This window comes from Fukomys damarensis, unplaced genomic scaffold (assembly GCF_012274545.1).
Source record: "Fukomys damarensis isolate Sample0158 unplaced genomic scaffold, DMR_v1.0_HiC HiC_scaffold_32, whole genome shotgun sequence".
Taxonomy (NCBI): domain Eukaryota; kingdom Metazoa; phylum Chordata; class Mammalia; order Rodentia; family Bathyergidae; genus Fukomys; species Fukomys damarensis.
In genome coordinates, this window is record NW_022900944.1 from 48,132,401 (window position 1) to 48,143,400 (window position 11,000).

The following is an 11,000-nucleotide window of genomic DNA, read 5'->3' on the forward strand; positions in this document are numbered from 1 at the left end:
GCTCCACCCTGGGGCGTGGCCGGAGGAGCCAGGGCCTGAGCTCCTACAGCTGCGGGCCTATTAGCCGGAGGCGGAGCACAGCTCAGGGTGTGCAAGGCGGCTCCCAGCACCTGGCTCCAGCCCCGTCACCCTCTTCTCCCAGCGTCTGTCCCTCCTCTTACGAAGGCGCTTGTCCCTGGATCTAGGGCAGCCCGCTAAGGCAGGCTGAGCCCCTCTCAGGCCCCTGACGTAATTACACGTCATCGAGTCCACACCCCACACAGGTGCATTGCTGGGAGCCTCACTCGGAGCCCTGTCCTGGTTCCCAGAGCCAGTGGCCCGGGGCTCAGGCAAGGGGCCAGAGTTAGGTCTCCGTGCTTGCTCCTTCCCCCCAGCCCATCCTCTTCCTCTGATGCGTACTCCGGGGGGAGGGGGCCGCAGTGCTGGGGGAGGTTTCACCCATGGGAGGTGGCTGGGCCCAAGCCGAACACTTCTCCCGCTCGCCTCCTGCAGAGGAGCTGGAGCTGGAGCTGCGGGATGGACAGAGACGCGTGCAGGCCCGACTCAGCCTCGCCGAGGGCCTGTGCTGGGGCCCATTCCACGGGAGCATCCAGACCAGAGCAGCGCCGCCTGGGCTGACGGAGCCGGTAAGGACCCTGGTGACTACCAGCACTCACTGGGCTGAGGCCAGCCTGGGACGCTGGCTGGGACTGGGACAGAGGGCCGGGGTTCACCTGCCCCTGGGGCTCCCAGTGCTGAGTGGCAGCGGGGCAGCAGGCAGGGTGCTCAGGTAGGAGGAGCTGCACCTCCCAGACCAAGGGGGACAGGACCCCGCGGCTGGAGTGGCAGCTCAGACAGCTGGATCTGAGAGCAGGCAGCCCACTCCTGTCTTTGTGGGTCCTGCTGATGCTGAGGAAGGTGTCCGTGGTAGTATGCATGGGTGGGCAACACAGACATAGGAGGCACTCACACACAGTCAGTATCTGAGAGATGCATCCTGGGCCTTGTGGTACTCATTTGGGGCCAAATGGCTCCCAGATCAGTGCCTCTGAGTCAAGGCTCAGGTGCCACAGCGCCTGAGGTGTGGCTGTGGCTTGGCACTTTCTGATTTCCTGAGGTGTCATTCAGGTGTGGCTTGATCCAGGCTATTCACCTGGCTGGCCACTTGGTCCTGAGGGCCTCAGGGCCCACCTCAAGTGAGGGTGGGGCTATGCCTGTGGCTGTGCTTCTTCACATGGGGGACAGATGCTGTGCTGGCAGCCCTGCCCAGCACTGGCCTGAAATTAGAGCCCTGTCTCTGCCTGAGGGGCTGGTGGGAGCAAGAAGAACCCCAGCTGCAGACCCCAGGACTCTGAGCTCCCAGCATGCCCCGCACCCACCCATGATGAGCTAAGTCTTTGCTGTGGGCGGGGCCTCTGTGGTAGAAGCCTCCTGGGCACAGGCATGCTGCCCACTGAAGCCCCTGGGCTGCCCACACAGGCTTTCTGCTGGGTCAGGAGGCTGGGTCAGGTCCCAGACTCCTGCATGTAGGCCGCAGCTTCACTGTGTCCCAGGCCAGGACCTGCCCAGGCTGGGCTGTTGGGCCCTGCAGCGGGACACGGAGCCTGGGAGCTGAGGGGCAGGGCCTCGAGTTTGTCTACAGAGCAGGGCAGTGGGCAGGTGAAGGTTGGCCATGACTGCATGGTGCAGCAGGGAGGACACCCTTTCCCCAGCCGGCAGTGTGACCTTGGTACCTCAGAGCACAGCATCCAGCTGGCTGTGCAGGCAGTGAGCTCCCCGGCCCCCAGGTGTGCGGTGCAACAGGTGGCTCCCCTGGGCGCTGGGTGCTCGATGCAGAATGGTGTGGCTGGCTGGAAGGGGCAGCCGCAGGTGGATAGACCCTGACTCCCTCTCTGAACCTCAGAGTGTCGGGAAACCCCCCAAGGTGGCTGGCAGGGGCAGGAGCGGCCAGAGTGGGGTCTCTGTGCTTGCCCATGCTTCCCCTCTCTCCTTCTGGGGGCCACCAGCCCAGATCTGGATAGAAAGGATTTCGTCCCACACCCCGCACCCCACAAACCACCTGCAGCCCTTGAGGCGGATGCTGCTGTGCCCGTTTTGCAGATACCAAGACCGAGACTGGCAGGTTCGGGGACTTCCCGAGGCACTAGGAGCTCCCTAACACAGGGCTGGGCCAGCCGGACACTGCACCCCTGCAACCCCCTCCCTGGCCTGGGCACAGGTCAGCTGGGAGCACTGAGTGGCTGAAACCCTCCCTGGGGGCACCAGGGGCCTGGACTGCTGCAAGGGAAGTGCCCCTCCCTCCCGCCCTGCTAGCTATCTCGGCAGAATTAAATCCTCGATTAACCCTTATCTCCCCGGGAGGCCCTATCTCTGCCACGGCGCCACTGTCCAGACACCATACCAATGATTGATCTCTGAAAGATACGTGCCTTTCCCATACTTCATTTATTGTCTAAATATTTTTGCTACGTCTCAGTGGGTGCCTTATCAGCTCGGCTGATGGACCCCAGCTCTCCCCCAGCTGTCCAGAGGATGACACGCTGCCTGGCCCACGTGGTCCTATCAGCCGCCAGGCCAGGCGCCCTGCCCTCTCCCTGTGGTAGGCGGGGAGACCCCATGTGGCTACCCTCTGCCTGTTTCCTGCAGGCTGGCAGGGTGAGCTGGGGAGAGGGGCTCCCCACACAGCCCCCCATACAGCGGCCACCGGAAATGAGCCAGAAGGAAGCATGAGGGAACAGAGCCCTGGGGGCGTCAGTGATCTTGGCCAGGCACCACCTGCTGACTTCTGTGATCCAGCTGAGGGTTCCCTGCTGCAAAACTGGGCATTGGGGTCCAGCCAGCCCCAGAGCGCACAGATAGGAGGAACATGCTTGGTGGGGGGTGGACAAGTAGATGATGGGTGACGGTGGGTGGGAGATGCATGACGGATGGCCAAGGGGTGACGGCAGGCGGTGATGGACAGCCAGTAGATGAGGCATGGACAGACGGGTGAGTGAGTAGCTGGGTGAGTAGACGGGTGGTGGGTGGGTGGGTGGACAGATGGCTCTGTGGTCGTGGGTGGGCGGATGGAGAGAGGGAAGGACCTGCGGATGGATGCGTGGGTGGGTGGACACACGGATGTGTAGCTGGATGTGTGCATGAATGGTGGATGAGGGGATGAACGGACGGATTTGTGGGTGGGTGAGCTGACAGGTGGACAGATGGATGACGAATGGGTGGTTGGGTGAGCGAGTATTAGGTGAGTGAGCAAGTGAGCCAGCTTTCACCCCACTGGAGCACACATGGCCCCTGTCTTTCTGCCTGTCCACTTGTCCCCCACAGACTCTACTCCTAGCCCACCATGGTGTCTGTGAGACCAGGGGAGGGCTTGTGGCAACCAAGAGGGAGGCAGCCTTTGCTGACTCAGGGATGGTTGTGGAGCAGCCTTTGGGTCAGCCCACACAGCCTGAGTACAGGGAGCCCGGAAAATGGCACAGGGGTCACTGGCATGGCGGAGCCTGCACTTGTCAGTACGCCCTGGCTAGAACCTCAGCAGTGCTGGGCAGCTGAGACAGGCCCCTCGTGGAAGGGACAGGGGATGGCCCGGGAGGGCTCCCTCCAGCTGCCCCAGCTCTGCGTCCACCTCTAGTGAGTTACCAGACATCCGGCCCAGCGTCTGTGCTGCTTCCTTCCCGGATGGGAGCCCAGCCTCTTCCCGCTAAAGGACCTGGTGTTCCCTGTGCACCTGGGCTGTGAAGGGCTAGGAGCAGACAGCAGTACAGTCCCATGGTCTCTGCCGCCTCCCATCCGGCCCTTGTAGGACCCCGTGCAGACCATGTGGAAGTGCTTTCTGTTTCTCTCAGCCATCAGCCTCAGCAGCCACCAGATAGTGGGATCCTGCCATCTGCTCCTGTCACTGGGACCTGAGCCAATCCACTTGGTACCTACAGAACTTCATTCCCTCCCCACCCAGCAGCCACATCTGAGACCATGTTCTGAGCGGGCCTCGCTGGGACACAATGAGGTCCCTCTGAGCCCTGGTGGCCCTGGAGCTCCCTGGCATGAGCACAGTGGCTATGCTGCTCTCTGTCTGCCCACCCTGCTCTATGGGTGTCACGGCTAACTGGATTTAGGGCAGCCCCAAGGGGCAGGTAGGGAAGGAGACAGGAGGCCCTCCAGGGTCCTGGGCATCCTTCTCCCTGCAGCAGTACGAACACCTCAGCAGCACAGAGGGACCCAAGCAAAGGGCCAGGGCACCCTCTCTGGGCAAGGGCCATCCCACCAGAGAGGGCCAGGGGTGGCACAGAGGGGCATGGGCAAGGGCCATGCCTGTGGGCTTCCCTCCAGGGCCTAGGACAGCACCTGGCCACTCACCCAACGTAAGAGCCTAGCAACACTGCCAAGGTGGGCCGGGCCCCCAGCCCTTGGCACACAGCTGGCTTGAAACTCTGCTGGTGGACGTTGCCTGAAGAGCCTGGAAGCTGTGCTCCATGTACCGCCGCTGTGAATGCACACTGCAGCAGCCGCTTTGGGCTTCGAGAGCCGTTTGTGCCGCCAGGGTGCCCAGAGGTTTGGGAGCAGCCTTAGAGAAGCCAGCACAGCGGGTGCGGTGCAGATAGTTTCTGATGGTTATCGGCTGCAGAGGGAGACACTGACCTCTTTGTTGCGGGAAACCGGAGCGACCGCGGCTCCACGGGAAAATTTAGTGTCCGCCTGGCATCGCGGGCTGGGAGGGACATAGACTCTGAGGGGCAGGGCACAGGGTGGGCCCCAGGGCCCTCCCCTGACCCTAACCCCGGCCGCACCCTACGTTTCCACTGTCAGGGCAGAAGGCTCAGGGCACCCGCTTCAGCCCTGGCTCTAGCACAAGAGAGGGCTTTCTCCGGGGTGGTTTGGAAACAATGCAGAAAGGTGAAGATGGGAAAAGAAAGTCAGCAGGGCTGGTCACGCCACACGGCCTTGGCACCCACTGGAGGAGGTTGGCCCTGGGCTGACTTCGGGGTACAGCTCCCTGGCTTGCCCTGGCCACTGCCTCCAGGCACCCCGGCAGGGAGGTGCAACTCCAGGTCTTGCCCCCGCCCAGCCATTGTCCAGCCCACACGGGGTGCCAGGCCCTCCAATGGCCTCCCGCTCCTGCAGCACAAGCTGCAGGCTCGGGATGTGCTGGGTGGGCTGGGCCTCCCTGCAAGGGGCCCAGCGTCCCCGCGAGGAGGGTTGTGCAGCGTCAGCAGTCTCAAGCGTGCTTTATCGTGCGCCGACACGCTGCTTCCGAGGCCGATAAGCGCTAAGCCGAGCGGGGGCTGTCAGTCTCGGGTTGAGGGTTTAGGAATATTGGGACGAATAATTAGATTTCATATCGTTACTGTGGCACCCATCGAAGGATCAGGCAGATTAATTTTCTCACCCTCTTCTGCTCATTAATATTCATTAGCAACTGGGAAGGCCGAGGCAGGGAGGCCCAAGCCCTGCCGCCCCTCACAGCCAGCTGCCCAGGTCAGGGGCAGCTGGGGCAGGAGTTCCGGGTCCCCAGCCAGGGTGCCAGGCCCTGCCCAGCACGCTGACCCCCAGGCCAGCCCATACAGGTACCCCCATCTGCCAGTTCTCACCCTGCCCTGCACCCTGGGATCCCCGGTGCCTATCAGAAGCAGGATGCATGCCCTCAGCTGGCCTTGGCTATGGTCAGCCACCCCAGGGCCCAGATGCACTGCCCTGGTCACTTGGTCCAGCCGGCCGAGGGGAAGTAAGAGCAGCGGCCAGGCCAACACCTGCTGTTGCCGGGCCAAGAGGGCTGCTCAGCACGTGCCAGACTTCTGGCTCCCTGCATCCTGGGAGGAAGTAGTCACAGACATGGCAGTGACCTGCCCAGGGCCCCTGGGGCTGAGGACGGCTCAGAGCCAGCAGGGATGTGGTCTCCTCTTCCTCCCACAGCCCTCCCCATATGGAAGGGGCTTCACTTGCTTACAGAGGGCTGGCTTAGCTCCACTCCCTAGCCCACGACCACACCAGATGCAGATGCCACCCAGCCAGGCTGCCCTAACCTTGCCACGTGGCTTGTCCCCACCACAGCCTTATCTTGCGGTCCCATACTGTGGTCACACGGAAGGGTCTCGAGGAGAGGTGCCCCACCCTAGCCCTGGCCCAACTGCCACAAGCATCCTGGGGTCACAAGCCAGGCAAGGCACGTGGTGGCCATCCCAAGTACAGCAGGTGACAGGGATATGCTCAAGGTCATAGTGCACCAGGCTTCTGATTTAAAAGCATTTATTTGAAGGAAACAAAGAGTGAGCGGACTCACAGGAAAATGCCAAGCATGGTGGCACCCTGCTGGCTGAGATCAGGGTCAGAGCAGTGCTCTGTGTGCAGGGTGCCAGACCAGGGGCACAGGAATTGAGGCAGCCCCAGAGCTGAGCCGAGTGCTCTTCCTGTCAGGTGGAGACTAAGCTGTGGAGGTACACAGCTGGGCTCAGGCTCACTGCCTCCCTACCCGGCGCCTGTTTCCTCAGCTGTGACATGAGGAGGGGTACTGCCTGCTTTCTGATACAGCAAGGCTGGCAGGCACAGGGCTGACCCAACATGGTGCCCCTGGACTGGGTACAGGGCAGGGATGGGCAGCCCTACTGTGGCTCTGTGCTGGGTTCACAGAGCTCATCTGCTGCTAGCACATTCGTGGCCTTGGACATAGTGTAGAGAAGACGTGGATCTGGGGTGGCTTCAGCTGTGCTGTGTGGCTCCTGAGGGTCGTGGCTTCCAGGAGAATCCAGTGCCAACATGGAAACAGCCTGGATAAGGGCCAGTCCCCTTGGCTGTCGGACCCTTGATACTGTGCTGGGCTAAGGAGCTAGCTCCTGCTGACCACCCTGCCCCCCACTGTCCCCAGAGCCCAGCCCTGACCCTGCTGCTCACTGACAAGGCCTGCTGGCTGAGGACGCTGCCCCAGGCCCTGACCGAGGCTGACGCCAACTCGGAGATCTACAGGAAGGGTTGGTATCATGTGGCGCTTCCCGGTCCCAGCCTTCCGGAAGGCGGGTCGCCAGCCCTGCCTAGTGGCCTTAAAGGGAAACCATGTTGTTTGGGGTTGAGGGATCCCCAGGAGCTGCTCTCCAAGGCCAACACCGCTGTCCATGATAGGGCTCAGCTGGGGATACCGCAGTTCCCCCTCTGCCCCAGTAGTGGCCTCTTTCAGGGCCTTTGCACCCAGCTGGGGCACTGACTGGCAACTGGCCGTGTCCACCAGCAGTATCCTTCCCCAGCTGAGGGACATGGGGCAACGCCGGGCCAGCTTCTCCACTGAGGGACTGAGTGAGGCAGGGGAGAGGCTGTGCCCCAGTACCCACTCCAACTGGTCCCCTTACACCAGGACTGGGTGTAGGAAAGGGGTCCCAAAAAGCCCAAGCACAGCCCAGTGGGGCCAGAGGCAGCGCTCATGTCAGGACAGCAGAAGCCTCAACTATCAGGCCCAGGCCAGCACTGTATGTGCCTCAGTTTCCCCAACCACTGGACAAAGAACAAAGTGAAGGGTGCACCAAGACCCAGAGAGCAGTGGGGATACTCCAGCTCTGGGAAGCCATGCACCCCAGGACTCAGGGCCAGGGTACTGGTGGCAGTGATCAGTGGGGCGTCCATACCTGGATGGGCCCACACACAGGCTCACCTTGGAAAGACAAGGCCTTCCAGCAAGGATGCTAGTGAGGGTGGCCGGCTCTTGGCAGGGCTGGGCAGCACTGGGGACTCGGTGATCCCTCCCTTAGGCCCCAAGCTTTGATGGGATCCACCTGTCGGCAGAGCCTCAGCCCCAGAATAGGGGCCTCAGGCGAGAGGTAAACCAGCTGTCCTGGTTTGGCTGGCTTAGGCTGCCCCCTAGACGTCACCATGGGGAAAACCATGCCTGAATCACTTAAACAGTACAGGGAACCCAGGGAGGTGGTGGGCAAGAGCTGAGCACAGCACCCCACCAGGGGTCCCTGCAGCCTCACACTTGGGCAAGAGCACACTGCAGGAACCTGCCAGCTGCCTCCTGCCTGGCCCTGGGTCTGCTCTCCCCCAAGGCAGTGCAGAGGGCCCAGGACTAGAGTGACCCAGAGGGAGGGCAGAGGTCCAGCATCACCATCCCAGCTCGTGCCTGTGCCCGCCAGGTGACAGCCTGTGGTGCAGGGTCACCAGGCTGGTGCCCCCGGGTGAGGCCCTGCGTGTGCTTCTAACGGCCGAGCCCCGAGGCACCCCCAGTCATCCCATGAAGGAGGAACCAGCAGAGCCCGAGAACCCTGCTCCAGCACCCCCCGACATCCAGCTGCTGCCCCAGCAGGCCGGCATGGCATCCATCCTCGCCACAGCAGTCATCAACAGTGAGTAGCAACCACCCCGCCTGGGAGGGCTCGACAGACAAAAGGTCAGGGGCGCTGGCATGTACTGGCACCCAAAATAAAGACACACCGCACCCCTGTAGGCCACTGGGGGGAGAAACAGCACACAGCTGAGGCAAGGACACCAAGCAGAGAGCTCCACCCCAAGAGGGCACCAAGGGGAAGCCATGACCTAGGCCCCAGTGGGAGCCAAGCCCAGGGACAGGGACAGGAGGTTCCCAGAGCACAGGTCATGACAGGCCCCAGCCTGTGGCATGGATTGTCACCTCCCTGAGGCAGAGGAGCTGTGAGAACTGGACTCCCTTTTCCCAAAAACACACTCAGCACCCACCGTGTGGTACACTGAGGCGGTGCTGGCCACAGAGGCCAGCAGCAGGGTGCAGGCAGGGGCTGCAGTGGCCTGGAAACAGCAGCAGCTTGGAAGCAGCAGCGTGCAAGAGGCGGCTGTCTGCTCGGTCTCTACCCTGGGGATGAGCATCAAGGTCTGACAGAGACAGGAAGCAAGCATGGCCAAAGGAAGCCAGGGAAGCTGGGGACCGGCCCCGGTGAGGGCAGAGGTTAGGGGTCCCACAGTCTACCCGTCTGCCAACCAGGAGCCCACTTATCCCCCTCTGGGATCTCAGGTTTGGGCAGTGATGTCCCAGGCATGTTCATCAGACATGCCGGCAGACTTCGGCGGGAGGACCTAGGCTGAGGCTGCTGTGGAGCAGAGGCTCAGCACCCACACTCCCGCTCAAGTAGACTGGCACCCTGGGCTCTGTGGGAACTGGCCTCACAGCCAAAGAGGGAACCCAGGCCCTTGGTGCTACCGGAGGTCACAGCCTTGCTGCCAAGGCCTTCCGGCAGATGGAGCAGGGGCTAGGGCAGAGGCAATCAAAATACTCCTGAAAATCCTGCCATATTGGGAGGCTGAGGCAGGATGCCTGAGTGCAAGGTCAGCCTGAACTACAATGTGAGACTCCGTCTCAAAAAAACAACAAAAACCTTGCTGTAGACACACAACACGAACCAAAGAAATCCTTACATTTCTAAGGCCCTAGGCAGTCCAAATCCCTATAGACTCAAAGAAGCAGCATTTGGGTAAACTTGAGCCAGCTTGGCCCTTCAAGGTGCCAACAGACACACAGGCAAAAGTGGGACAGGGACCGCTCCTAACTGCTGCAGCGCCTGGCCTCCAGGACATGCACAAGGACTTCCTGGGCAGCGGCTGCTCCTGTCCTCTCCCGAGGCTCCCCAGGTTCACACTGCTCCTCACCCTCGCTCAGTGTCCACCGGCGCACGTCTACTCTTCTTCTTTGGCCACCTGAGCCACAGCATCTTCTCACGGCTCGCTGTTATGATAGAGCCACCAGGAGTGGATCCTGAAAACCCTCAAAAGGGGGTCAGGGTTACCAGAGCACAGCCAGGAGAAGCCACAGGAGGATGGGCCCAGCTACCCAGGACCTTCCAGCCAGCCCCCCTCTGCCCCCCCACAGAGGACGTCTTCCCATGCAAGGACTGTGGCATCTGGTACCGCAGTGAGCGCAACCTGCAAGCCCACCTCTTCTACTACTGCGCTAGCCGCCAGGGTGCCAGCTCGCCAGCTGCAGCAGCCACAGAGGACAAGCCTAAGGAGCCGTACCCCAACGAGCGGATCTGCCCCTTCCCCCAGTGCCGCAAGAGCTGCCCCAGCGCTAGCTCCCTGGAGATCCACATGCGCAGCCACAGCGGTGAGCTGGATGCCTGCCCCGGGCCACCTTGTCCTCACCACGTACAGGGGGACATGGTGCATCTCCCCCCACACCCATGGCCCCACATGGGTTTCCCCACACACAGGGTCCTGGGGCGAGCAAGGGCCAGGCTAGTCGAGGTCCTGGGTGCAGTATTGTCTTCCTGGTCCCTGGGTCGGGGGCCCAGGGGGGCCCAGGCCACATGTCCCTGTGTTCCAGGAGAGCGGCCCTTCGTATGCCTCATCTGCCTGTCGGCCTTCACCACCAAGGCCAACTGCGAACGCCACCTCAAGGTGCACACAGACACGCTCAGCGGTAGGTGGGCTGTGCGGGTGGGGGAGTGCGCGCACCTCAGCCCCAGGGCCCTGAACGACACACATGGCCCCCAGGTGTCTGTCACAGCTGCGGCTTCATCTCCACCACTCGGGACATCCTCTATAGCCACCTGGTAACCAGCCACATGGTGTGCCAGCCCGGCTCCAAGGGTGAGATCTACTCGCCAAATGCAGCACACCCAGCTGCCAAGCTGCCTGCAGGTGAGCAGCCAGAGAGTGCCTGGGCTCGGGAGTACCCCAGGTGCCAGGCCTGAGGTGCCCCTGTGATCTCCCTGCAGACACCCTTGCTGGCCTCCAGCAGCACCCAGGCCTGCACGGTCCCCTGGCGTCCTCGGACCTAGGTCTGGCACCCATCCCGTCACCAGGCCTGGACAAGAAGGCTCTGGTCGAGGCCACCAACGGGGAGGCCCAGAATGGCAGCGGCAGCGAGCCCTCCACGGTCCCCAAGAGCGTCAAGGTGGAGGCAGCCGAGGAGTCCGAAGCGGCGCGCGTGCCAGGCCAGGTAGAGCCTGCACCCCGGGCCCCGTCGCGGACGCCGTCACCACACAGCCCCAGTGAGACCCGCGTGAAGGCCGAGATGCCCAGCCCCACAGCCTGATTCCTGGGCTTCCGTGGGGTGGCACTTGAAATCCTCCCCT

At 62.4% G+C, this 11,000-nt stretch overlaps 1 protein-coding gene across 1 annotated transcript in view; it reads left to right on the forward strand.

Annotated features, from left to right (window-relative positions):
* Positions 1–10,960, forward strand: part of Zfpm1 (zinc finger protein, FOG family member 1) — a 43,982-nt gene extending 33,022 nt beyond the window's left edge. The window contains exons 4-10 of the mRNA XM_033757918.1: positions 493–626; positions 6,836–6,938; positions 8,091–8,300; positions 9,794–10,027; positions 10,247–10,342; positions 10,417–10,563; positions 10,641–10,960. Coding sequence (XP_033613809.1) covers positions 493–626; positions 6,836–6,938; positions 8,091–8,300; positions 9,794–10,027; positions 10,247–10,342; positions 10,417–10,563; positions 10,641–10,960 — 1,244 coding nt within the window. The remainder of the gene's footprint in view (positions 1–492; positions 627–6,835; positions 6,939–8,090; positions 8,301–9,793; positions 10,028–10,246; positions 10,343–10,416; positions 10,564–10,640) is intronic.
* Positions 10,961–11,000: the final 40 nt, after the last annotated feature.